This window comes from Haliaeetus albicilla, chromosome 13 (assembly GCF_947461875.1).
Source record: "Haliaeetus albicilla chromosome 13, bHalAlb1.1, whole genome shotgun sequence".
NCBI classification, from domain to species: domain Eukaryota; kingdom Metazoa; phylum Chordata; class Aves; order Accipitriformes; family Accipitridae; genus Haliaeetus; species Haliaeetus albicilla.
The window spans coordinates 39,255,825-39,280,439 of record NC_091495.1 but is presented as its reverse complement, the minus strand read 5'-3'; the positions used below and the strand labels follow the sequence as shown (position 1 = coordinate 39,280,439).

At 67.6% G+C, this 24,615-nt stretch overlaps 4 protein-coding genes across 9 annotated transcripts; 3 read left to right on the top strand and 1 right to left on the bottom strand.

The window, feature by feature from the left end:
* The first annotated feature begins 83 nt into the window (after nucleotides 1–83).
* Nucleotides 84–13,662, top strand: HR (HR lysine demethylase and nuclear receptor corepressor). 6 transcript variants are annotated; one of them, XM_069800987.1, is made up of 19 exons: nucleotides 84–670; nucleotides 6,436–7,269; nucleotides 7,981–8,839; nucleotides 9,284–9,476; nucleotides 9,810–10,039; nucleotides 10,113–10,262; nucleotides 10,353–10,439; nucleotides 10,518–10,639; nucleotides 10,817–10,895; nucleotides 11,052–11,215; nucleotides 11,328–11,552; nucleotides 11,647–11,818; nucleotides 11,903–12,038; nucleotides 12,248–12,378; nucleotides 12,488–12,607; nucleotides 12,686–12,825; nucleotides 12,903–13,070; nucleotides 13,191–13,310; nucleotides 13,396–13,662. In XM_069800987.1, exons 2-19 carry the CDS (start codon nucleotides 6,487–6,489, stop codon nucleotides 13,456–13,458), a joined length of 3,942 nt encoding a protein of 1,313 aa, XP_069657088.1. In that variant the 5' UTR covers nucleotides 84–670; nucleotides 6,436–6,486; the 3' UTR covers nucleotides 13,459–13,662. The 6 variants fall into 6 exon arrangements, with proteins under 6 accessions (XP_069657088.1, XP_069657090.1, XP_069657089.1 ...); XM_069800989.1 differs by having other exon boundaries at nucleotides 85–670; nucleotides 11,963–12,038; XM_069800988.1 differs by having other exon boundaries at nucleotides 85–670; nucleotides 11,049–11,215; nucleotides 11,963–12,038.
* An 888-nt stretch (nucleotides 13,663–14,550) lies between these two features.
* Nucleotides 14,551–16,010, top strand: LOC138688418 (uncharacterized). The gene is made up of 2 exons (XM_069799636.1): nucleotides 14,551–14,603; nucleotides 15,113–16,010. Exons 1-2 carry the CDS (start codon nucleotides 14,551–14,553, stop codon nucleotides 16,008–16,010), a joined length of 951 nt encoding a protein of 316 aa, XP_069655737.1.
* On the top strand, nucleotides 15,601–17,709 carry NUDT18 (nudix hydrolase 18). Its single transcript, XM_069800993.1, is given in 4 exon segments — nucleotides 15,601–16,160; nucleotides 16,162–16,239; nucleotides 16,328–16,541; nucleotides 16,906–17,709. Coding segments are annotated over 4 exon segments (966 nt in total). The 5' UTR covers nucleotides 15,601–16,082; the 3' UTR covers nucleotides 17,502–17,709.
* A 116-nt stretch (nucleotides 17,710–17,825) lies between these two features.
* FHIP2B (FHF complex subunit HOOK interacting protein 2B) lies at nucleotides 17,826–24,299 on the bottom strand. The gene is made up of 17 exons (XM_069800990.1): nucleotides 24,097–24,299; nucleotides 23,926–24,004; nucleotides 22,859–23,028; nucleotides 21,893–21,997; nucleotides 21,580–21,702; nucleotides 21,223–21,399; nucleotides 20,945–21,141; nucleotides 20,757–20,865; nucleotides 20,599–20,675; nucleotides 20,235–20,424; nucleotides 19,977–20,146; nucleotides 19,765–19,887; nucleotides 19,594–19,684; nucleotides 19,359–19,502; nucleotides 18,843–18,983; nucleotides 18,648–18,748; nucleotides 17,826–18,564 (listed from the first exon to the last, which is right to left on the bottom strand). The coding sequence occupies exons 1-17, from the start codon at nucleotides 24,139–24,141 to the stop codon at nucleotides 18,459–18,461; spliced, it is 2,148 nt and encodes a 715-aa protein (XP_069657091.1). The 5' UTR covers nucleotides 24,142–24,299; the 3' UTR covers nucleotides 17,826–18,458.
* Nucleotides 24,300–24,615: the final 316 nt, after the last annotated feature.

Genomic DNA, 24,615 nt, shown 5'->3' with positions numbered 1-24,615 from the left:
CTTCCCCCCCCCATGCTGGGGTGGGGGGGGACCCACAGCATTCCCCCCCCCCCATCACGTCCTCAAACACATACCTGCCCCCGCCGGGGGCTGCCCATCACCCCACTGGTGAGGAAGAAGATGGCGAGGAAGAGGATGGCGGGTGGGAAGAACGGTGGCAGGAGGGGCCGGGGAAGGGGCGTTCGAGGTGACGGGAGTGTGGGAGGACACGGCTGAAGGAATGCTGCATCCCCACTCCCCCCCGCCCCCCCTGCAGCTGCCTGTCCCCCCGGGGACCCGTCTGTCCCCAGCCAGCCCTGTTCGCAGCCTGGCCCTGCCCGCGCTGGCACCGAGGACGATTCCAGCTCCGTCTCCCAAGGGCTGGAACCGCGTCCCTGCCGTGACACCAGAGGTTTTTCCCTGAGGATTTTGGGGACCCCGCTCGAGACCACGCAGCGACGCCGGGCGCCGAGGGGAAACTGAGGCACCGCCTTGCTCCGGCAGGAGAAGCTGGGCAGGGGATTACCCATCGTTCGTGACTTTTCCCCGCACCGGGAGCCTTGATACCCCATCGCCTGCCCGGTACCAGTCTACCCATCACCATGGCTGGCCGGTGGCGGGGCACCCCAGGAGCATGGCGGGGACAGAAGAGGGGTCCGGGCTGAGGGCAGGAGACCCCGGTTGTTCCCAGGTAAGTGCTGTTGGGACCCCGCGTTGAGCGGGGCAGCAGGCAGCTGCCTGCCCTGCCTATTCTGCGTGCAGGTGGCAGAGGGCTGCCCGTGTCCCTGGCTGCCGTCCTAAGCCCTTGGCCCCGGGGGCGAGCTTTTAATTACATCAAGGTATTTGAAGCTGGTTGCTGGCACTGGGCTGGCTAAACAGGAGTCCCGAGTGGGTGAGGGGGAGCCGAGGGGGTGGCACACGACGGGCACCGTTCCCCCCCCCCCCCCCGCCGCGTTGGGGCTCGCCGGGACGCCTCGTCCTGCCTGTCCTCCCCCCCCCACCCGAGGGATGGGAAGGAGGGATGCGGGGAAAGGAGCATCCGTCGTCGTCCGTCGTCCGTCCGTCGCTGAGCCCCGCAGCCCCGCTGAGCGTCCCCCCCGCCGCGTGCGGGGCTGGCACGAAGCCGCTGGCACGGGGGACACCGGCGAAGGTGGGTTGGCTGCGGGCAGCTACGATGTCCCCCGGTCCCTTCCAACGAAGACAACCTGCCTCCACCTCCTTGCCCCATCCCAGCCTTCAACTTGAGGGTGCGCAGCACCCGAGAGCCACCCCGGGGAAGGGGTGACCCGTGCTGCCCTCCCCTTGGCGGGGGGGTGGGTAGGAAGGGCAGGGGGTGTCGGGATGCAGCCCCCCAGCCTGGGAGAGGCAGCTCGCCTCTCTCCAGCAGCGAAGCGAGCGGGATTAGCGATGCTTACTCACCTCCCCGGAGGGAAAGCGGGAGATTAGGGCCGAGAGCAGCGTCCGACCCTGCGGCAGCGGGGCCGTACCGGTGGGGCGGCTGCCCAGGCCACGCCGTACCGGCAGCCAGGGCTGGAGGGGAGCGCAGGCTGCCAGAGCAGTTGGGCTGTGGCCCTAATTCCCAGAAAGCTGCTCGTGTGGGAGTGAGTGTCCTCCCGTGCCCTCCGCTCCGCCGCAGCCTCCAGACTCCTGAAGGTTTGACGTGGGGTTTTTTTTTCTTTTTTTTTTTTTAATTTTTTTTTTTTTTTTTAAGCACCGGGTGCAGATTAGCGAAAGCTCTCGCGGCCATCGCACCCGGTGCTGGGCAAGAGGGGGGGGTGGAAACGGGGCTGCCTTCTTCTGCCTGCGCCCTCATCTTCCTCACCTGCGCCACAGTGGAGGCAGGTAGGTGCGTGCTGGGCTCGGTGCTGGGGCTGGGAGGAGGAGGACGGAGGAGGAGGAGGAGGAAGAAAGGCTGTGTGCATGTGGAGGGGGCTCTGGGCAAGCTGGAGAGGGGGCACTTTGAGTCCATGTTGCATGAGAAAAAGGCTGGATTTCAGGCTGCTTTCCCAGCCAGAGGTGGCTTGTGGGTCCGGGGGCTGCGGAGCCCTTCCCCGGGGTTCCTGGAACCAGCCCAGGCAGGGCAGGGGACATGGGCACCAGCGCAGGGCTGGCAGGCTCCTCGGCCAGAGCATCAGCGCAGAGAGGGGCTGTTGGGGTACCACTGAGCCTTTTTCACCGGGACCCCCGTCCATCCCCCTCCCCACTACCGGAGCATCCCGGGAGCCCCCTGCCCCGCACAGCCACGCATCCCCCCACGGTGCCAAGGGACACGGCGGGGACAGTGGTCCCTCCAGCGCGCGTCCTCACAGTGTCTCTCCCCATTCTCCAGCATCGAGCGGGACAGGGATGCCAAGTTTTCTAATTCGGGCGCTTCCGGCCTCCCGCGGCGTCTTTCTGGCCAGTGCTTGGCTCGTGGGTGTTCGCAGTCCCTCTGCTCGCCCTCTGATTTAAGGGGAAAAACCAGGGAGATTGGAGCTCTGGGGCTGGCTGTGCCAAGCCACCAAGGCAGAGCCCCCCCTCGGGGGGGGGGGGCTGTTGTCTCCCAGCAAAGCCTGAGCTGGCAAATCTCAAGCCCAGCCCGGACCCCCCTGGATTGCCCTGGGGGACCCTCCATGGGTCGTGCTGGGACAGGCAGAGAGCGGGGGGACTCCGGCCGGAGCCGCTGTGCCGTGGGAGGCAGGCACGGAGCCAGCTCCTGGGAACGGGGTGGGATGGTGGCCAAGCCCCAGAAAAACTTGCCAGCCGTGTGGCTACTCTGCGAGGGCTGCGCTGGCCCCCGGGGAGGCTTTGTGAGGTCTTCGGGCTCCCCGGCACAGGAGGAACAGCCCTGCCATGGCCGGGAGCCAAGGGCAGCCGGGTGAGCGGGGCGTGGGGAGGGCGCAGCACCCAGAGATGCTGCCCCAGTGCAGGGTGGGAAATTCCCTCCTGTCCCTCTGGCATCCCCCCCCGCTCCCTGCTTTTTTCCCTGCCCCAGCAAGGGCTGCTCGTGACCCTCTCCTCGGGGCTTGCTAGCATCGGGGTGGCACGTCCATCCCTCTCCCCTCCTCGGTTGCTCCCTCGGCACTGCCGCGATGGTCCCGATGGCCGTGGGCACCCGCTGACCCATCCGGCTGTGCCAGGATGCTGCAGACCCTTCTCGGGCTCCCTCCCGACTGCCAGCTTTCCCTCACCTAGCCCTGCCGGAGCCATCATCCGCAGGGAGCGGAGGGAGGGAATGGGAAGAGAGTTTGTCTTTCAGCACCTTCTCATCGCAGGAAGGCACGGGCTCACCCACGCCCCGAGCTCTGTCTGGGTCCCCTCCCTGTTCCCTGGCACCCAGTGGGTGCAGTGAGCAGCAACCGGGTGCCACGGCCCCCCCCCCCCCCAAACCCTCCCCTCCGTGGCAAGCGGGGCTCGAGGGGATCCCGCTATGGGTTCCCCCACGCTGCAGGCGGGATGGGGACTGACGGATGCCCGCCAGCATCGCAAAGGGACCCTGGTGGCACCCAGCACCCCAAGCCACGGCCGTGCCCCAGCCGGCAAGGGTTAACCATGGCTCCTCGCTCCCAGCGGGGCCAGACCACAAGGCAGCTGCTGAGCTGTAACGAAGCAGCCCGTGGTCTGATGTTAATCACGCTGCTCAGCTCACGGAGGCCGTGGCCTGCCTTCACCCCATCGTCCCCCAGCCCTGCCAACCCCCAAGTGCCATGCTGTGCCGGAACCGTGCCGAGCCGTGCCGGGGGAGGCTGTGCGGAGCGGCTGTGGTTTATGTAAAGCGTGCGAGCTGTGCGCGGGGTGTCCCTGGGACACAAGCGCTTGTATGTTACATAAATCCGCCTGGTGCTGCTGGCACCAGTTCTCCCTCCCCCCCCCGCCAGCGCCCTAGTCCCTCACTGGGAGTCCAGAAATGGGGCACCCACCTGGGGGACATGCTTGACCCCCTCCCCTGGGAATGCTGCCCCCTGCACCTGGCTGGAGCATCGACCCCCCCATGGGAATGGGCAATGGGGTGGTGGGAGCTGGTGGGTTTGGGGGTGGTGGTGTGTCTTGTTGCTGGGAGGTACTGGTGCTGGGGGGGTGTGCATGTGCGTGGGGGGGGGATGCTGTGTGGGCACCGGCAGGGTGATGGGTCCCGGCTCTCACCCAGCGGGCTGGGGGGGCTCGGCTGGGGATGTGTGCAAGCCCGGTGGGCTGCAGGGCAGGGGTTTGAGGAACCCCAGGTAGTCCTCAGCCCTCAGCAGCGTGGGGATGCTATCATAGCAGCCTCGTGCTTCGTGTTAGCCCCTTGGCACCCCTTGGATCGCATCCTGCCCGGCTGTCGCGGGCTCTGCAGCCAGGAGGGGAGGCAGAGGAGCTCTGCCTTCATCCCAGGCAGCCGAGGAAGGATGGCAGCAGCGGGACAAGGCTCAGCCGCGAGGCGGGACGACCTTGGACTGTAGCACGGGCGAAGTGGCAGCGTGGGTTGAGGCCAGATCCCTACCATTTGGGCAAAACTGAAGGGGTCGTGAGCTCCTGGGACCTCCCCAGCCTGCGGGGTGGCCGCGTGCTCCGTGCCAGGCATGCCACCGCCAGCCCTCCCCGGCATTGGGGCTGGGGTGTTTGGCCCATCCCGGTATTTCTCCCGTTCCAGTTTCGCCCGGAGCGGGCGGCCGGCGTCTTTCATCGGTGACGGGGCGGCTCGGCCGCGTTGCCGAACAAAGGGCGCTTTCTTCGTGCGGGGCAGAACACACCTGCCCGCCTTGGCACGGCCGCCCGCTGCCTGCGCCGGTGCCCCCGGGGCTGGGCGGCACTGCCAGCACCGTGCCGGTTCCTGGGCGTCAGCAGCCCAGTCGCTGTGGGAGCCGGCGGAGGCTGCACGTTCGCAAGGAGCAGAGCCGCCACCGCCGCCTCGTCTTGCCGTCCATCGCCCCAAGATGCTCAAAGCTGCCTAGAGCCGGGGGAAGGTCCCGCTTGCCACTGCCGTCGTTCCCTTGGGTGCCCCGATTCCCCCCCGCTATCCCTCCTCCCTGGCACACCGGGAGCCTCCACTCGCAGGACAATAGGCAGGAGGAGCACGGAGCCTCCCAGGCCAATGGATCAAAAACTTCAGCTCCAGCATTCGGAGAAGAACGTCCCCAGGGCTGCCCGGGTGGCTTTCTGCCTCCTCCAGATCCCGGAGCCAGACCCCTTCAGCCTCTGGGTCTAGGTACTCCAATCTGTCCGGCTTCACCTCTCCGGGACCCGGTGCCGCCAGCAGAGACACCGGCTTGTCCTCGCCGCCGTAGGGGAGGCGGTGGGGTCCCCGATGGACTCTCCAGGTAGCTGGCTGTGCTGTGGGACGGCAGGGATGCTCGCCAAGCTGCCGGACTGTTTTTTTGTGCTCTGGATGGGATAAAGGGCAGGGAACATTGTTGCACCGGCGAGCCTGGGGGAGCTGGGGGGATCCTGGGGATGGCATGTGGTGGGACAGCCTTGGGGCACTAGGAGGGAGATGTGCTGGGAGCATCTTCCCAGTATGGGGCTGGATGGGAGAGCCTGGCAGGGTCCCATGCTGTGGAGGGACAGGGTGGGTGTGCTTGGGGTGCCCCTGCTTAGGCAGGGGTGCTTCCTGAGCAGGGGCTTGGGCAGCAGTGTGGGAACGGGGACTTTGACCATCCCTGGGTAGATGATGTGAGGGGAAGAGGCAGCTCTGGGGATGCAGGCTCCTCCTGTCCCGTGCTCCGGTCCCTGTCCCCATCCTTGGCTGCCTGCCCGGCCATCGAGGTGGCTCGGTCCCATCCCAGAGCAGGGCTGCAATTTTGCAGGGCCCCATGCCTGTCCCCCTCGGCTTCTCTGGCTGCTGGGCAGGGAGGGCAGGAGGGCAAGGGGTGGCGTTTGCTCCGCCGGGAAGGGATGCAATCGCGGGCTGCTGCAAGGACTGGCTCTGAACCCCGCATCTGTGTGTGGCCTGGGTCCTGGAGGAGTGTTAATCCAGCAAATCCCCCCAGGCATTTCTACCAGGAGGGGCCTCTGGGAGCTGGGAGCTCCCCCCTTGCTGCAAGCCCTCCTGGGAAGCGCAACCCAGCCCTGACCGGAGGCGAATACCTGCGCAGGGCAAGGTCTCCCCACGCTGGGTGCCAGCGGCCGGGCACGGGGCCAGGCTGGGTGCGGAGGGACGGGGTGGGCACGAGGTGCGTCCCGGCCGCCAACCCCGCCGGGCTGGGTGCAGGAGGGACGGGACGGGGTGGGGACCCACGCTCCAGCCACGTGCCCTCCCGGATCGTGCATCCCTCCGGATGCCGCGGGGCATGGGAGACCGGGATCCCCTCGCCGTGCCAGGGAACCTCCTATCTAGCATGGGAGGATGGAACTGGGGGGTTGAAAACACCCACTCCCCAAACACCAACCACCACCGTCCCCGTGCCTCAATTCCCCCCCATTGCAACCCCTGCACGGCTGCCCTGGCAGGGTTCGGTGCGGTGTGGCATGCCCCGCTGATGCCCCACTCCCTGCCCGCAGGGTCCGGCCAGCCCGGGACGCCGCTGAGCACCACATGAGTGGCAGAGCAGGATGGCCAGCAAAGCGAGGATGGGGGAGACCCCGCCGAGGTGGAGGAGAGCCCAGGAGGCAGTGCAGGACGCCCGGGGAATGGAGAGCAGCGGGATGGTCTTGCCCCGAAGTGCCGCTGCTGAACTGGGACTTCCAGGCTGCCCGGAACCCGGCAAGCTGAGCTATGGAACGGAGAAGGGGTGTTCCTGGAGGGGCTCCGAGGGATGCTTGGGGCCGGGTCGGGAGCTTGCCGGTGGCCAGCTGGGCTGCCCCTACCCGCCGGCCCCACCGTGCCTGCGGGACGCCTTGTGCCGCCCCAAGGATGGAGCTGAGCTCCCGCCGCTGCTGCCACCCAGGAACGGGCAGCCCAAGGCAGGCTGGGCTGAGCCCTGCAAGGAGCACCCGGGGCCACGGTGGGCTGAGGCCGTGCTGGCCCCCCTGGCCCTCTACAGCCACGCTTACCACCGCTACCCCTTGCCCTTCCCGGGGCCGGAGAGCCAGCGCCCCAGCACCGCCGGCAAGCCTCGCACCACTGTAGGAGATGGGGCCGGTGACCCCCTGGCTTTCCGCCACTGCCCCTTCCTCCTGTCCTCGCTGCTGCCCGCCGGACCCCCAGCCGACCCCCCGTTTGGTGGGGGGGGGCCGGAGGGACCGGGGGCGATGGGCGACGGGCGCTTCGCCGGCATGGACTGGCGCCTGGGCTCCTACGTGCCCGCCTGGGGCCAGCCGCTCTACCTGGGGCTCCCGCCAAGGTGCAAGGCGGCTCCGACCCCCTTCGACGACTGCTCCGGCTCAGGGAACAAGGTAGGTAACCCCGGACGGCCGTGACGGTTCCCGGTTCCGATGGCGGCACAGCTCTGGCTCCCACGGCCTGGGTCCGGAACGGGGATGCTTGGAGCTCGGCTCTCCGGTGTGCCCAGGCTCCCCTGGGTGACGATGGGCTCCAGCCTCAGCTGAACCCGGCTGGGAGCGGCAAGTTGCGAAAGGCGATGCTGGCACCCGCACCCAGGGCAGGGCCGGGCTGCACCCGGCGTCGGCGGTCCCCGAGCGGGCTGTCCCCCCCCGCTCGCTCCTGCAGCTTGGCAGAGGGGTCCCAGCCCCCCCGAAGGATGGGGCAATGCACCCCTTGTGGGGGATGATGCTCTCCTGGCCGGGGCAGCCCCGTGGCGTGATGCAAGCCCCCGGGCTGAGTCACGGCGGCGGGAGCCGTGGCACGGAGGCGGTGAGAGGCAGCGCTGCCAGCCCGTGGGTGCGCCCGTCGCACCCCGTGCCGCTGCGGCTCCCCATTCCTTTCCCACGCGGGCAGGGGTGACACGGGCACCCCATGGACTTGGCTACCTGGGACTGGAAAGCACCAGGCAGCTGCCCAGCTTGGGAGGGTGGTGGTGGGAAACTGAAGCAGGGCCAGGGGCTGTTCCCTATCACCACCTCCCAATGATGTGGGTGATGGAGGCAGGGACGGGCACCCACGTCTTGGGTGACACCAGCCTTGACAACCCCTCTGCTCCCCTCCAGGAGTTTTACCCGAAGAAGGAGCCTGGCTTCCACCCCCCAGCCAAGGACCAAGCGCCATCACAACTGCTGGGCAAGGGGCAGGACAGAGATGGGGAAGGGGAACCGGTGGTGCCGGAGCTGCCGGGAGCCCCGTGGAGGGATGGCCGAGCAGGGGCCAGCTCGGTGGTGCCCGCTCCCCATGCCCGCACGCCTCCCCCCAGCACCAGCCACCCCCTCTTCCTCCTGCAGCCCGGCGCAGCGGGGGGCTGCGGGGGTCCCTGGGTGGGCACGCGGCCCCACGCCGCTGATTTCCCCCCAGAACCGGGGCCAGGACGGCCCTCTGAACCCAAAGATGAGCGCCTGGCATACCAAAGCCTCCAGCCCAGCTCGCCGCTGGGACCAGAGGAGCCCAACCCATCGCCTCCGCTTACGGACGGGCAATACCCGATGGCCCTTGCCAAGCCGGAGCCGCCCCCGGCTTGCCTTTGCACCACACCAGGTTGCGATGGGTGCCCGGGGGTGGGCTGTGGGGTGCTCGGCCCTTTTGAGCCCACCCTGGGCAACCCTGGGGGCCGTTTTCCATGCCCACCCACCAACCACACCAAGCTAAAGAAGACCTGGCTGACACGGCACTCGGAGCAGTCGCTGCCGCGCTGCAAGGCTCCCCGGCGGGACGGTGGCCTGGAGCTGGCTGGTGAGGGCAAACGCTCGGCCAAGCGCCCGCACGGCACAGCCGACGGACCCCGGGCTGCCGGCGAGGGTGCCGGGGCAGCCAAACGGGGCGCGAAGGCCACCGAGCACATGGCCGCGGCATGCCTGGGTGATGGCACAGAGAGCGGAGGGGACCCGGAGGAGAGGAGGATGGAGCTGGGAGAGGGAGGTAAGGTGTGGGGGGGTGCACCGTGGGGCAGGGGAGAGGGTGGTGGCAGCACCAGATCCCTGGGGAAGTTTGGCATCCTGGTTCCCAGCGCCCGCAACACGAGGTGTGAACACGTGAAGGCTGGGAAACCTGCTGTGCTTCGGTTTTTCCCAGTATGGCTGGGTCTGGCAGTGACTCCCAGGGCAGGGATGTATAGAAATGCCCCTCTGGGGCAGCGTGGCACCCTCGGGTGTGATGCCCGGGATGGGTGGCAAGCGTCATCGCTGGGTCAGAGCCTTCCTTGGCGAGGTGCCGGTGTCTCAGCCCTGACCTCTGCAGATCTCCAGCCCTACTTTCCAGCCCTACTTTCTGGCCCAGTTTCTAGCCCCTGCCATGGCGTGCCAGTCCCTCCTGGCTAGTGTGTCCCCATGCACGGTGTCCCAAAGCACCTCCCGTCTCCCCCAGACTCGCCGAGCCATGCTGGCCCGGAGCTGCGGGAGCCGTGGTGCCTGCAGAGCGTGCCCTGCACCGACCTGCCCGAGAGCATCCCCCGGTGCTGTGCCTGTGCCACCCGGGCCACGGGGGACCCCAAGGGCGAGGAGGAGGAGGAGGAGGAGGATTCCCCTGAGAGCACCTGCAGACTGCTGCATTTCCGTAGGTGAGCCTGGGGCTCCTGGGGAGCTCGCAGCCCTGGCCAGGGTGGGGGGCTCCCAGCAGCCCATGTCAAGATGCATGGAGCATCCTCTCCCATCACTCTGCTTTGGAGCATCCCTTCCCGTCACCCCACTTTAGAGCATCCTCTCCCATCTCCCCAGTTTAGAGCATCCTCTCCCATCTCCCCGGTTCAGAGCATTCTCTCCCATCACCCTGCTTTGGAGCATCCTCTCCTGTCACCCCACTTTAGAGCATCCTCTCCCGTCTCCCTGGTTTAGAGCATCCTCTCCTGTCTCCCCACATTGGAGCATCCCCTCCCATCCCCTCTCTCCCACAGGTTTGCCTTCAGGGATGGCGGAGAGCTGGGTGTCGATGGCTTCTGCACCCTGGGGGAGACGGAGGGGGACACGCTGCGGCTGGAGGCAGCCGGCCCCGAGCGAGGGAACAGGAGCGCAGGCAGGAGCCTCTGCCTGGCCAAATACTTGCTGGGGGTCCTGGGGGACCCCTTCTGCGAGGCCGTCCGCAGGGACAGGGACGTGTGGCCGGGAGCCCCCGGCAGGCCCGAGGGTAAGTGGGTACCGGGGTGTTGGGGGGGTGACTCTGGGGGCACAGGGGAGGCTGAGAGCCATGTTTCCCACAGGGGTGACGGCCTGGAGGCGGGGGGAAGGAGCCCCCCAGCTCTGCGACGCCTGCCAGCGTGGCTTCTTCAACTCCCACTGGAGCTGCGCCAGATGTGGCTTCCAGCTGTGCCCCAACTGCCACCGCAGCAGGCGGGAGGCTGATGGCCACGGTACGGGGAATGGGGGGGGGGGGGCTTGCAGAGGGGGTGTCAGCCCCACGGGGACTTGGCGGGGACAAACCCACCCTCTCTCCAATGCAGAGGGTCCGGCGCGGCCACCTGAGTGCATCCCTGGGCAAGACCACCACGTCGCGTCCCTCGTCCCCACGCAGTTCGTCCCCACTCGCGGTAAGCGTCCCCCCAAGCCTGGGACACCCCCCCCATCTGCTGCCTGGGGCTGACCCGCATGTCCCCATTTGTCCCCAGTCCTGACCCGGCTCTGGAAGCAGCTGCACGAGGTTCGGGTCAAGTTTGGCATCGAGTCGCGTTGTCCCTGCGGGGAGGGGGCTGCGGAGCGGAGCCCGGCGGAGCCCCCGGGGAGCAGGCAGGTATGGGGGGGGGGCTGTGGATGGGAAGGAAAAGGGGGTGCAGGTGCACCCAAACCCCTGCAATAGGGTGCCTGCGGGGGGGGGGGGGGTTGTGCATGATGTTGGGGAGGGGACCCCCCCGGGGAGAGGGGGGATGTGGCTCCCCCCAGGATGTCTGCATGGACCGGGGTGTTTCAGGAGCCGATGGGGACTACGGTGCCCACCCCCCCACCCAGCAGCGATGGCCAAGCCAACACCTCCCGGCCCATCAAGGAAGGTAGGGCTGGCTGGTGGCCCCCCCCGCTGCGGGCACAGCCCCGCTCCGGGGGGGTCAGGGATGCTGCATCGCATCCCTTACGGGGTGCCCGGTGTGGGGGGGGACGAGAGGCAAAGGAGGGCACGGGCAGCCCTGACCCCTTTCTCCCCAAAGCAGAGAGTCCCGAGGGGGGACCACCATCACCGGGGCAGCCACCCCCCCGGGGGGCCGTGCAGACCTCCACCCTCTGCGACCTCCTCGCCTCCACCGCCGTCAAGCTGTGCCTGGGGCAGGACGGGGTGCGCATGGCCTTCGCCCCCGTCTCGCCCGCCTTGCCCAGCGTGAGTCCTGGGGTGGGCTGACACCCCCCCCCCCGGCTTTGATAGGGCTGGGGGATGGCCAGGGTGGGCTGATGGGGATCCCCCCCACCTTGCATCCCCTCCCTGTTCCCAGGACAACCGCCTGACCAGCATCCTGGACAGCATCATCGCCCGTGTGGTGGAGAGGAAGATCCAGGAGAGGCAAGCGGGGGGCGAGTTGAGCCCCCCCAGCCCCCCTGGTCCTCCCGGCCCCCCCGTCTCCCACTGCATCCTGGCACCCAGCGGGCTGCTCTGGCTGCACGACCCCGGCCACGCCAGCAACTACAAGCTCTTCCAGGAGCACTGGCGGAGGGGCCAGGTGAGACCCCCCCCTCCTTCCCTGGGGATGCACGGTGGCACCGCGGACCCCCCCCCCCAACCCCGGCCCTGCTGAGCCCCAGCTGCCCCGGCAGCCCGTCCTTGTTTCAGGGCTACAGAAGAGGCTGGAGGGGCGGCTGTGGGGGCCAGAATCCTTCCGTATGGCTCGGGGGGAGCAGGCGGTGGAGGCGGTGAACCTGCGGGCACCACCGGACCGCATCAAGATGAGCAGCCAGGAGTTTTGGGACGGCTTCACCGCCAGCGCGGGTAAGCATGCAGTGAGTTTGTGGGGTCTCAAGTGCGATTTCGGGGCGGGGGGGTGAGCCAGCCCGAGCATCCCTCCCTCCCCAGGTGGTGCCCGGCGGCATGACGCCCGCATCCCCATGTGCGATGGCATGCTCCCTCCCGCAGCATCCCCGGAACCGGAGCAGGGCGGTGGGGACCTGCTGAAGCTGGAGAGTGGCTTTGGCGACATGGAGGTGTGCCGGTAGGTGACAGCAGAAGCTTCACCAGGGTGGGTTCCCCCCTCCCTGGCAGCCCGGTACCCCCTCCTCTTGCCCGGTTGGGTGCCAGCCCCCCACAGCCGCGGGATGCATCCCGATGTGGGATGCAGCGAGCAGGGCTGGGGGCACCGAGGTGGCTTTGCCAGCACCGGTAGCCGGTGCCCCGGCCTCAAACACCGCGCCTGTGCCGCAGGGCCACCAACCTGAGTGCCAGCCTGCCGCTGCCGGAGTACTGCGGGCCCACCGGCCACCTCAACCTGGCTGCCTACCTGCGGGGCCAGCGAGGCCGGCGCTGGTTGCGCCCGCGTGTCTGCGTGGCTTATGGTGAGTGCCACCCGGCAGGACTGTGGTGCCCGGGGTGGGGGAGTGAGCTGGGCTCCCCCCACCCATGACGGTGCTCACCTCTCGCCCACCGCCCCGCTCCCGCTTCCAGGCGTGCATCCCCAGGACCGGACGATTGGGACCAAAAACCTGACGGTGGAGGCGACCGACTCCATCAGCGTCCTGGTGCACACCGCGGCGTGGCTGCCCAAGCGGCCGACGGCACAGCAGGGTAAGGTGGGAGCATGGAGGGGGTGCCCCCACCCCAGCCCCCCACTCTGACACCCCCTGAGCAACCCTTTACCCACAGACCTGCTCCTGCAAGCCGACGACGATGGCGTGGATGCACTGCTGAAGGAGCGGCTCTGGGATGCCGGCAGCCGGCCCGGTGCCCTGTGGCACATCTTCCGTGCCGAGGATGCTGGCCGCATCCAGGATTTCTTGAAGAAGGTGGGTGCCATCACCCCCCCAGAGCAGCCCCAGCCCCCCCCCGACCCCTGGCTCTGCTCACCCCCGGCCCTCCACAGACGTGCGAGGACCAAGGGCAGGAGGGGGTGGCCACGGCGGAGCCCCCCACCCGCTACCTGGACCTCTCGCTGCGGAGGCGGCTGCGCGAGGATTGCGGGGTGAGCTGTTGGACCCTCTTCCAGTTCCTGGGGGACGCGGTGCTGGTCCCTGCTGGGGCTCCCCACCAGGTAGGCAGCTCTGTAACCCCCCCCCACCCCAGCTCTTTGGGGTGCAGCTGTGCCAAAGCCCCCTGGGGAAACTGAGGCACGGCTGAGCCCCGGCCCCTGATGCCACCGTGCCACGGGCAGGTGCAGACCCTCACCGCTACCATCAGCGTGGAGCAGCGGTTCCTTTCGCCGGAGAATGCCACCCGCCTCTGGGACCACAGCATCGATCCCCCCGGGGCTGCGCCCCAGCTTCATGCCCAGGTGAGTGGGTGGCGATCTGGAGGCTGTAGAGGGGGTCCCGGTTTGGGGTGCCCGGTGCTGACCCCCCCTCTTTCCACGCTTGCAGTTGGACGGCATGATCTTCGCCGCCGTGCGGGAGGCCGTGGGAATCCTGCAGGGCTGCAAGTGAGGCGGCCGCGGCACGCCGGGAGGATGCTCGAACAAAGCCAGCGCTGCCGGCCACGGCCACGGCCACGGCTGAGATGCCGCGGGGAGCCGGAGCCGGGCACCTCTCGCTTGGTGCTTTGCTCCACGATCACCCGGGGAGGCTCGGGGTGGGAGCCGGGCAGCCGGGGAATAAAGCGTCTGCAGCGTGCCGGGGCTGCCGGCACCACCAGCACTTGCCTCGGCATCTCCCTCCTGTGCGGCATCAGCCCCCCTTCACCCCCCACCCGTGGTCAGGGATGTTCGAGTGGGGTGGGAAAGCCGGGGTCTGGCAGTGTGCCCTGATGGCACGGGGTGCTCCCAGCCCTTGGTGACTGGCTGAGGGCCACTGGTGAGATGAGTTTGGCGCGGTCTCTGTGCTGGCAGCCTCAGAGAGAACCGGAAAACATCTGGACGTCGCGTCTCGTCGCTGTCGAGAGGTTCGGGGTTCCAGGGTACAGCTCCGTCCTGCCCTGCCCTGGGAAAGCAACCAGCCCAAAGCCCCGTCCCAAGGACAGAAACAACCCCATCCATGGAGCACGGTGCTCCGAGTGCCGGGGTGCAGGGGAATCGCTCTGCACCGCGCAGGACCATGGCCTGGAGCTGCCCTCATGATAATGGGGGAAAATGGGCTGCCCCCCCCCACAGACGGTGCACAAGGCCTCAGTCCTTGCACGCTGCGCCCTGTGCCAGCCGTACCGTGCAATACGCACCCTGCACTGCACAGGGCCACATGCACTGCGGGAGATGTGCAATTAACCCCGTGTAATTAACACCGTGCAATTAACACCACGCAATTTGCACCGTGCAATTTGCACCGTGCAATGGGGACCGTGCGATTAACACCGTGCAACGGGCAACGGGCACCGTGCAATCGCCACCGTGCAACCGGCACCGCGCAATCAGCACTTGCAATTAATTATCACCGCCCAACTAACGCCGCCAGCACAGGGCGCGCCACGCACTTTTCCACGCCCCTCCCGGCCCCTTTAAGCCCAAACCCCGCCTCCCCAATCCTGCGGGGAAGTTGGCGGCAGGACTAACCAATGGAAAGCCAGCTGGCCTGGCGGGGTGACCAATGGACGGCGAGCGAGGTGGGCGGGGACGGCGCGGCGGAGGCCCGGGGACGCGGTGAGTGCCGTGGCGCATGCGCGCAGGCAGGCGGGGCGGGCGGGCGAGCGGGAGGGGGGGGCTGCAGGCGCCCTGCGCCCCTTCCCTCCTGCACCCCCCAAACCCCCCCCCTTGCACCCCAAAGCCCCCCCCAACCCCTTCCCCCGCTGCACCCTGCAAACCCCAGCCTCTCCCCTTACTGCACCCCGCAGCCCCCCAAACCCTCCCTGCACCCCAAAAGCCCTTCGCCCCGTTGCACCCTGGCAGCCCCCCCCCAAACCCAAACCCCTTCCCGTGTTGCACCCCGCAAACCCACGGCCTAGACGCGAGGCCCTCCTCTCCTGCTGAGCCTCTCAGCCCACCCTGCAGTCCCGCAGCCCCTTCTCCCGCTGCCCCCCGCAGCCCTGCACCCCCCTTCCCAGCCCAGCACCCCCCCTCGCACCCTGCAGCCCAGCACCCCGGCCTCGCACCCTGCAGCCCGGCTCGCCTTTCCCCTCTGGCGCCCTGCAGCCCAGCTCCCCCCCCTGCAGCCCCCGCTCCCCCCCGTACGCCCCGTTCCCCTTCCCCGATAGCACCCTGCAGTCCAGCACGCCCTGGCCCCCTCCGCCTGCCGATTTCTCCCCCTGGTCCAGCCCCCCGTGCACCCCGCTGCCCAGCGAACCCTTCTACCCCACCCCGGGCATCATCCCCCAGTCGAGCAGGCCCGTTCTTCCCAGCGTTCCCCAGTCTAGCCGCCCCTTTCCCCCCAGCGTCCCCCAGTCCAGCAAACCCTTTCCCCCCTACCTCCTCCAGTCCAGCAAACCCTTCACCTATTTCAGCTTCCCCTGTATCCTGCAGTCGAGCCAGCCCTTCCCCTACCGCAGCCCCCCCTGCATCCCCAAATCCAGCGAGCTCTTCCCCTACAGCCCCCTGTACGCCCTGCAGTCGAGCCGGCCCTTCCCCTACTGTGCCCCCCCATGCCTCCCCCAGTCCAGCAAGCCTTTCCACTACCGCAGCCCCCCCGGCCTCCCCAAGCCCAGTGACCCCTTCCCTTACTATTTCCCTTCCTACACGCTGCAGTCGAGCCAGCCCTTCCCCTCCTGCGCCCCCCTGGGCGTCCCCCAGTCGAGCAGACCCTTTCCCTACTGCACCCCCCCCTGCATCGCGAAGGCCACCGAGCTCTTCCCTTGCTACGTCCCCCCCCAGCCCAGCAGATCCTTCCCCAGTTACACCCCCCTCCACGTCCCCCAGTCCAGCAAGCCCTTCCCCTCCAGCACCCCGCCGGCACTGGGAGACCCCTTCCCTCATTGCACCTCCCCGTGCACCCTGCAATCGCCGGACCCCCTCGCTCACCGCCTCCTCCAGCCCACCCAGCGCCGGGGCTCCCTGTCCCCCCGCCTGCACGTTTGGGGGGTGCCCTCCCCACCCCAAAACCCTGCTACCCCCTGAGTGGGTGCCTGAGGGCTCTGCTCCCCCCCGCTTCCCCATCCAGCCTGAGGGGCTCCCCCCCACCCCGGTCCCATGGGGGAAGCTCCGGTGCCGGAGCTGGATGCGGTGCTGGGTGGCGGCGGTTGGGATGTGGGGGCGAGCTTCGAGGGTCCCCCCCCCCCCCACCGTCCCCATCCGCCTGGGGAGGAACGCCTGCTACGTCGTCTTGGCCGTGCTCTTCAACGAGGAGGTGAGGCAGCCCCCCCGCGGGACCCCCCCCCCCACCCCACCCTGGTGCCACCCGGTGCCCACCCGACCCTTCTCCCTCCTCCCCGCAGGACAGGGTGCTGCTGGTGCAGGAGGCCAAGCCCGAGTGCCGCGGGAGGTGGTACCTGCCGGCCGGGAGGATGGAGCCCGGCGAGAGCATCGTGACTGCCATGCGGAGGGAGGTGAAGGAGGAGACGGGGCTGGAGTGCGAACCCCTCACTTTGTTGGCGCTGGAGGAGAGGGGGCCGGCGTGGATCCGCTTCGCTTTCCTCGCGCGCCCCACCGGTGCGTGCCTGGGCCCGTTTGGTGCTCTGAAGGGGCGTGGGAAGGATGCGGCTCACTTGACGCATTCCCTGCCAGCCCTGTGCCGGGGCATCCGTGTTCCCTGCCAGCTCCATGATGGGCATCATGTCCCCTGCCACCTTTGTGCCAGGGCATCGCCGTTCCCTGCCGGTACTGCCACTGGTACGGCCATCCCCCCACAAACCCCGTGCTGGGGTATCGGTGTCACCTATCAGCCCCGTGATGGGGTCTCGGTACCCCCACCAGACCCGTGACCGGGCACCGGCACCCTCTGCCAGCCCAGTGCCGGGGTCCTGCTGTCCCCTACCACCCCTGTGCTGGGGCATCGCTGTCTCTCTGCCCGCAGGTGGGACCCTGAAGACCCTGGAGGAGGCTGACGCCGAGTCTCTGCAAGCGGCGTGGTGGGCCGGAGACCCCTGCGCCCTGCCGCTGCGAGCCCTGGACATGCTGCCCTTGCTGGACCTCGCCGCCCGCTACCGCCGCAGCCCCCCGCATCCCCCCATGCTGCCGCAGGAGCTGCCCTGCGCCCTGCTCTGCTTGCGGCTCCTGGTGGCCTTCGCCAACGACGCCGGGGACCTTTGGGTCCTGCTGGGCACCGCCGGGACCCCCCACCTGCCCGTGGTGGCCTGCAGCATGTCCCCGGCCGAGCTCCGCGGGGGTCTCCGCCTGCCCGTCCTGCGGCTGCTGCGGGACTGCCTGCCGTCGGACCCCCGTCCGGGACCCCTGGGGTTGCTGGGGCTGCAGCACCAGGCTGGGGGTCCCGGGGGGGCTGACGGCATCTGTTTCAATGTGCTGCTGAGCATCCCTCCCCGCAGCCCTGGGGCTGCCCCCCCTGAGCCGTGCGGCCCCGCTTTCCGCTGGTGGCATGTGGAGGAGGAGAGCTTGAGGGGCCGGATCCTGCAGCGGCTCCGCACCGTGGGCATGGTGCCCATCCGCAGCTAGTGCCCGGTAAGCCCCGGCAGCCTGGCTTTGGGCACAGGGGGGGCCAGCTGGGATATGTACCCGGGGGTCCTGCTTGCAGTGCCAAACGTGAGAGGCCCCCCCCCATGGCTGGGATGATGTTTTGGGGCAGGACATGGTGCTGTGTCCTGGCTGAGGTGGGGCTGAGAGCCAGCCAGAGCAGAAATAAACCCGGCTGCTGCTTCTTGCATCCACCTGGCTGTGGCTGAAAGCGGGGGGGGGGAAGCGGTGGGAATGGGGAGCTCGGTTTTGGGGGATGCTTGGGAAGGGGGACAGGCGCAGTATAGATGGCAGGGGCACAGTATGTGGTGCTGAGCTCACGGCTTTATTCTAGTAGAGTCCCATCACCCAGGGGACATGGTACCTGGCCGTGTGGGGTTTGGGATGCACCATCCCCACGAGGCAGGAGCTACAAACACACACACACCCCCCCCGCACACACAGACACCCCCCCCCCGCCCCCGTGCCCTAGAGCTGGGGGAGATGATTGAGTTCTTGCAGCTGAGGGGGTGGCATTGCCCCACGCAGGCAGAGGACAGCACCGTGCCTGCGCATCCTATTATTGCCCAAAAAAATCCTGCTTGAGGTTGGTGGGGGCTCGGGGCACCACCGACATGGGGCAGGGGGAGCAGGAACCCACCACCCAGGAGGAAATGCAGCATGGTTCACATCATTGCACCCAGAGGGGCCGCATCCTGCACCGGGGAGGTGGCATCACCTCCGGGTTGGCCAAGGCGGTGGCGAAGGATTCTGCGCCTCCTCTTCCTCCGCGAGGCTAGTGTCCTTCTCGGGGTGCCACCGCCATGCCCGGCTACTGGGGACGTGCCGGTCCGAGCAGGGCCACCGGTGGCTACCAGCACGTGGGTTGGGCCATCCCCAGTGGCCACCGTAGCCCAGCCAAAGAGGGGGTGCTCAGCGGGGAGGCTGGGGAGCCACAGCTCAGGGGGGCCCCTCCGGTGGTCCCTTGACCAGGGCGATGGCAGCCAGCTCCTTGCAGAACTCCTCCAGCACCACCACTCCCTTGAAGAGCATCGTGTGGTCCATCCTGCGGGGAGATGAGCAATGGGGTACACTCCCCCTCAAAAGGCATGCATTGCCCCCATCCCTTGCCCCCCCCCCAGCACTTACTGCTCTCCGGGCACCAGCCCCATGAGCTGCCGGCGCACCAGGAGCAGCTTGGCCCTAAAATGGGGCACACGCTGGAGCCGCTGCATCAGGTCCCCAATTACCTGCGTGGGAGACGGGGGGAAGAGTCAGGTCCCATTTCTAGGGGGTGTCCCTGTCCTGTTTCCCCCCCCACCCAACCCCAGCAGGTGACATTACCCTGACGAGGACGGAGAAGAGCGAGCGGCAGCCGGGTGCCAGGTTGAGGTAGGGGTCCAGCAGGTACTCGTGGAGGTGGGGATGGGGGAAGGCGGCCAGGCGGGACAGCACCGAGGTCACCTGCAGGTTCAGGCTGTAGGGCTGGGGCGGGGGGGGTTATCCTCAGCAGGAGCTGGCATGGCTGATCCCCCCCACCCCAGCATCCCCCGACAGGGACCTGACCCTGTCCCTACCAACAGGAGCTCGGTGGCTGCAAATGCTGCCGATGCTCTCGGCCACTTTACCCCCACTATGGGGGTCCTGGACCCTGGAAAGAGGTTTACCACTCTCTGCTGTGGGTCCCTGGTGCTGGCAATAACCATGGGAAGCCAAAGCATCCTCTATTCAAACACTACCCCCCCAGCCGAGACAAAGGCTGTGCCACCCTGGAGAGCCTTTGGGGCAAAAGCCCCCCCAGCCGTGCCAAGGCGAGGGGCAGAGCATCGTCCCCAGCATCCTGACCGGCCGCCCCTATACCTGGTCCAGGATCCGGGTCATCCGGTCAAACAGAACCTTGAGGAAATGGCCCTCGTAAAAAGCCGTTTCGGGGTAGCAGGCATCGAGGGGTCGGGGGGCCGGGGGCCACCCCCACGGGGCCGCGTTGGCACGGCACGCCTGGACCTGGCAGGGGGGGTGATGGTGGGTGAGAGCCGGAGCAGGGGGCCATCACCACCAGGGATGGGGACCCCCCCCCGACCCTGTAGCCGCTCACCATGCCCAGGGCGTCGTGCACGTAGGTGTCGTAGCCACCTTCCTCCATGCACGAGGAGGTCTTCGCCTCCTCGGGGACCAGGCAGAGGAAGCTGGAAGAGAGGGCAGAGCGATGGGGAGGGGGATACAACCCCCCCCCCCGCATGCTGGAGCAGCCCCTGCAAATCCCTACCTGCTGACCACCTCGCTCACTTGCCCCTTCCCCGACGGGGCTGATCCCGGCAGAGGCTTTTTTGCCGATCCAAAGCCGGCATCTGGGAAGCCATCGGTGAAATATGGATCCTCCTCCAGGTCCCTGTGGGCCCAGCACAGGGGTGTTTGTTAGCCGGGTGGGCACCAAGGGGCTGCCCCCCTCCTCGCCCTGCCCCGGTCCCTCTCGCTCACAGCCCATCCTCGTCGGGGTCCAGCTCGGGGGGTCCGCGCTCGTCGGGCACAGGGGGACTGCGCTGCAGGTAGCCCCTCGCCTGTAGGTTCCTCAGCGCCAAGCTGTGCGCCACATGCTCGTGGGGTTTCCGCAGGAGCTCCTCGAAGAGCTGCAGGCTGGCCAGGCTGATCTGCGGCATGGCGAGTGGGGTGAGACCACCGGCGCTGCCCCTCGGCATCACCCGTGTCCCGGTCCCACCGTGTTAGGATGGGGCTCACCTCATCGGAAAGGTGGTTGCAGCGGTCGATGAGTTGGGTGCGCAGAGGGTGGGGGGTATCCCCGGGGGTCTCGGGGTGCCGGTCTGATCCCAGCAGGAAAAGCACGAGGCAGTGGAGAAGGGGAGGCGAGCGGATCTGCCGCACCGTCCCCGTCAGCACGGCCGTGGCGCTGAGGACGTCGAGCTCAGACCTGCCGGGGACAGGGTGGGATGCTGCGAGGGCTGGGATGCTGCAGGCACCACAGTGTCTCACAGCAGGGAAAAAGGAGGTGCAGGCGAGGGGAACCCCACGGTCCTGGTCCCAAAGGGGGTCCTCGATAGACAAACTCTCCCCCCGGCTGCTGTCTCGTGCCTCAGACACTCACATCTGCAGGAGTTGCGGCTGCAGGATGCCCTGGAAAAACTTTTCCTCCACGGCCTCAGTGATGGCATCCGCCACGACCTGTGGGTGACAGTAGAGGCTGAGCCGCAGTGCGGGCAGGGGGCTGCCCGTGCTCTGCAAGGTCAGCTGGGTGGTCCTTACCGGGTGGGCGCCCATCACCAGCTCATCGAGGTAGTCCAGCCAGCCGAAGAAAGCAGCCAGGTTCTCCTTCCCCGGGAAAACCCCGTCGCCGGCAGCATCACCCTGCGACCTGCACAGGGTAGAGGACGTGGGGCTGCGGCAAAGCCTCGGCGGTGCCCGGGGATGACCCTGCCCAGCGCCCACCTTACCTCCAGCTGACCCGCTCCAGGGCGAGGACGTCGGCGGGGTCGATGGAGGTGGGCACGGTGCTGTAGAGGTCACAGAGATGCTCCGTCAGCAGCTGGCACAGGGTGCTGCTCCGCACCAGGCAGGCAGCAGCCACCTCCTGGGCGAGCCCGACGAGCAAGAGCAGGTTTTCCCGAGCCTTCAGCGCGACCCTGCTCTTCTGCGAGGAGGAGGAGGAGAGAGGCAGCGTCACACGACTGCGGTGCCCACCGTCCCCTCCTTGCCAGCCCCTTCCCCCTACCTTGCTCTTGCACAGCCCCATCAAAGACGTGATGAGGTTGCTGTCCCTCCGTGGCGGGGAAGGCTCGGCTTGGCGGGGGCTGGCAGCGGCGGCGGTGCCCGAGGGATGCTTGGCACCCTCTTCGACGGGGCTGGTTGGCAGCTCCTGGGCTCTCCTCCCATTCAGAATGCTCTTGCCCTGGAGAGGAAGAGGAGCAGCAAAGCATCGTACCCACCATCTTTCTCCCACCAGCCCCGATTTGCTTTGTGGTGGGGATGGAGCAGCAAAGCACGTGAAAAAGCTCAATTAAATGAGCCAAACCCCACAGATGACCCCATACATGTCCCACCAGCACAGGGATGGCCGAGGGCTGCTCACCTCCAGGATGTATGCCAGCAGGGTGGGATCCTGCTTGATCTTCGTGCAGAGGACGGCCACGAACTGCACCTCTTCCTTCTCCATGCCGGAGCCCAGGCGGTCACCGCTGAGCTGGAGCAGCTTCTGGCAGGGCAGGGAGAGGGCTGCTGGGCTGCTGGCTGCTCTCCCACCCTGCCCGGGTGCAGCAGTGCCGCCCCATTACCGCGGGCATTGGTTCCCGGTAGTGTTTGGCAGGGATGGTGGCCAGCCCCAGCACATGGCATCACTGGTGGCACCGCCGGCCCCCCGACAAGCCCCCCGGTACGGGTCTCACCTGCACCGGTCTGTGCACGTTGAGGTAGTGCAGGAGCGGGTGCTGCACCTGGCTCAGCACCCGGCTGAAGAAGAGGAGGACCTGCTGCCTCATCCCAGGGGGATACTGGGAGGGAGATGGGGAGAGGCATCGGTGAGAGCCCCGTTACCTGTTTCTGTACCCGATTACCCTGTAATTGCCCCAGATTGCCTGCCAGGTCACCCAGCAGTCAGTGTGGGTGGCTTACAAGAACACTCTCAGCAGAGACCCCGGTTTTGCTCCCCCAAAATGATGGAAATTGGCTCATGGACGCCCCAGTCCTCTCACCTGCCCCAGTGTCCTCTCCCTTTAGCAATTAGGGATTGAACTTCCTTGCAGAGAAAAAACCAGGGGGATTATTTCCCCTTTTCCCGCTGCTACAATGCTAGCGATGGGGACTTAAAGCCCAGCACCCCAAAAAACCAAATCCTCACGGCCACAGAAGGGCCAACACACGTTTCTGAAGCCCACACTGTGCTAGCGTTCGCTTATATTTGAATAAAAGGCTATTTATAGGGAGCTTCATTATTATTAACAACAAAGGAACAGCAGAGCGGTTATATTTGGGCAATATTTACTTCGAGAGGGGGCTGTCTAAAACCACTTTGTCCTGCGAACCCAAGCAGCCTTGTGCCAGTTGTGCAAACAGGCTGCCGGTGTGAAAAATACCCTTCCCGCGCACGCAGGGGTGCGATGGGGTGCAAGAGCCATTCGGAGGAGCAGCAAAAAGGATCCCAATGGGGATCTTACACCGAGCAATCCAGCCCCCCCCCTAAAAAAAGCCAAGCACCCCGACCAGCTCGCGCTCCACAAACTCCCGCTGCCCAGCTGGAAGAGCTTCAAAATTAACATTACTGAGCAGCACCATGCAAAGCAGCTGGAAAAGGCTGCAGGTGCTGCAGCGCAGGGGGGCTCGCCCCCCCCCCAAAGCGGTGCCTGTACACCCACCTCCGCCTTGCCCAGCGTGCTGAGGGTCTCCAGGACTTTGTGCTGCAGCAGGTACTCGAGGCATGGGCCGGCTTCTCCCACCGGGTGCTGCTTCTCCTCGTACACCAGGATGTCCAGCATCTGCTTGAGGCGCCAGGGGATGTCCGTTTGTCTGGCAGGGACGCTCTCATCTGCGGACAAGAGAATTGGGAGCTCCGGCATGTCCCCCCCCAGGGCACCGGCAGCGTGCCGCCGGGCTCGGCAAGGGATGCGATGCACGGTGGGGTGCTCGGGTGGAAATGGTGGGGTGCTCGCCAGCGGCACCCCGAGCCGTGCTGGCCCAGAATCCTTCTCCACCGTTGCTTGCGGGGACGACGCTAGATGGCAATGTGATGGTGGAGTCCCAGCAGCACTCGAGGCTTCTCCTTCCGCTCATGGCCTAGCAAGCTGCCGGCCGTCCCCGCCGGGGCCGGAGCTGTGGTCGGAGGTGCCGGCTGTGCAGGTGGGCTGTGGGGTGCTGCCTGGCACCGCCAGCCCTAAAGACCCTCTGGCATGGCCCAGGAGGGGAAGGGGTGGTGGGGGTCAAGCGGGAAGGACCGAGGTCCTGCTGGGGAAAGGGCTGAAGCTCTCCAGGCCCTGTTTTTAGTGCTCCCGGAGAGCAGCGTGTTCCCGGAGAGGGACGTGCCCCAGCCTGCAGACGCTCCCATGAGCATCCGCACCCACTCCAACCCCCCTGCGCTGACCCCACCGGTGTGCAGGGGGGGTTCAGGGCCAGGCAGGGCCAAGCACCCGGCTGGATAATTCCTCCTAGGGTACGGGAAAGGGTGTCCCATGCCAAAGCCCCGCATGCCAGGTCAGCTGCACTGGGGTCGGCTCGGTGCCCTGCTAATGCATGGGGTCCTATTCCAGGGCACGGGGTCCCGTCCCAGAGCACGGGGTCCCATCCCAGGGCACGGGGACCTTATTCCCAGGCCATAGGACCCTACCTTAGGGCACGGGAGCCCTCTCCCAGGAGACGAGGACCGTGTTCCCCCACCACAGGGACCCCATCCTAGGGCACAGGGACCCTCTCCCCGCACCCCACTCACCCGTGGCCTCCAGATAGTAGCCGGTGATACCCTTCCAGTGCTCGGTGAAGGCTTCCAGCAGGTCCACGCTGGGTTCCCGCTGCACACACCGAAGCCAGGGTCAGGGGGTGCACAGAACCACCCCCCCTCCTCTTCGCTCCCGGTCCCACCGTGCCCCCCCCCACCACTCACCGTCTCCACGGCTTGCTGCAGCAGTGCACCCAACCGGCTCAGCATGGCTGCGCCCACCGGGCACCGACCCCGGCCCCGCTCCCGGTGCCGGTGCCGGTCCCGCTCCGCTGCGCCCCGGAGCGGCTCCGCTGCGGTGGCTCCGCCCGGCGCCGGGCGGGGAGGACGGCCCGGTTGCGGTACCTCCCCCCGGTAACTCCGGGCTCCCGGCTCCGGGTGGGTTTGGGAAGCGGGGGACGGAGGGGTGGGATGGGGATGGGGTCGGGGGGGAAGCGGGGGGAATTGCGGGGAGGGAGGGGGGGCGGTTGGAGAGGTGTTGGGGCTGGGGGGGGTTGGAGGAGGATTTGGGGGGGGGGGGTTGGAAAGGTCCCTTAGACCTAAAATTGCTCGGGGGAAGCCCTTGGGGGACACACACGGACCCCCCGTGCACCGGGAAGGGGACAGCCCCCCCTGCACACCTCGCACTGGGATGGGCACAGCCCCCCCCTCTCCCTAGGACAAGAACAGCCCCCTCCCCAGCTC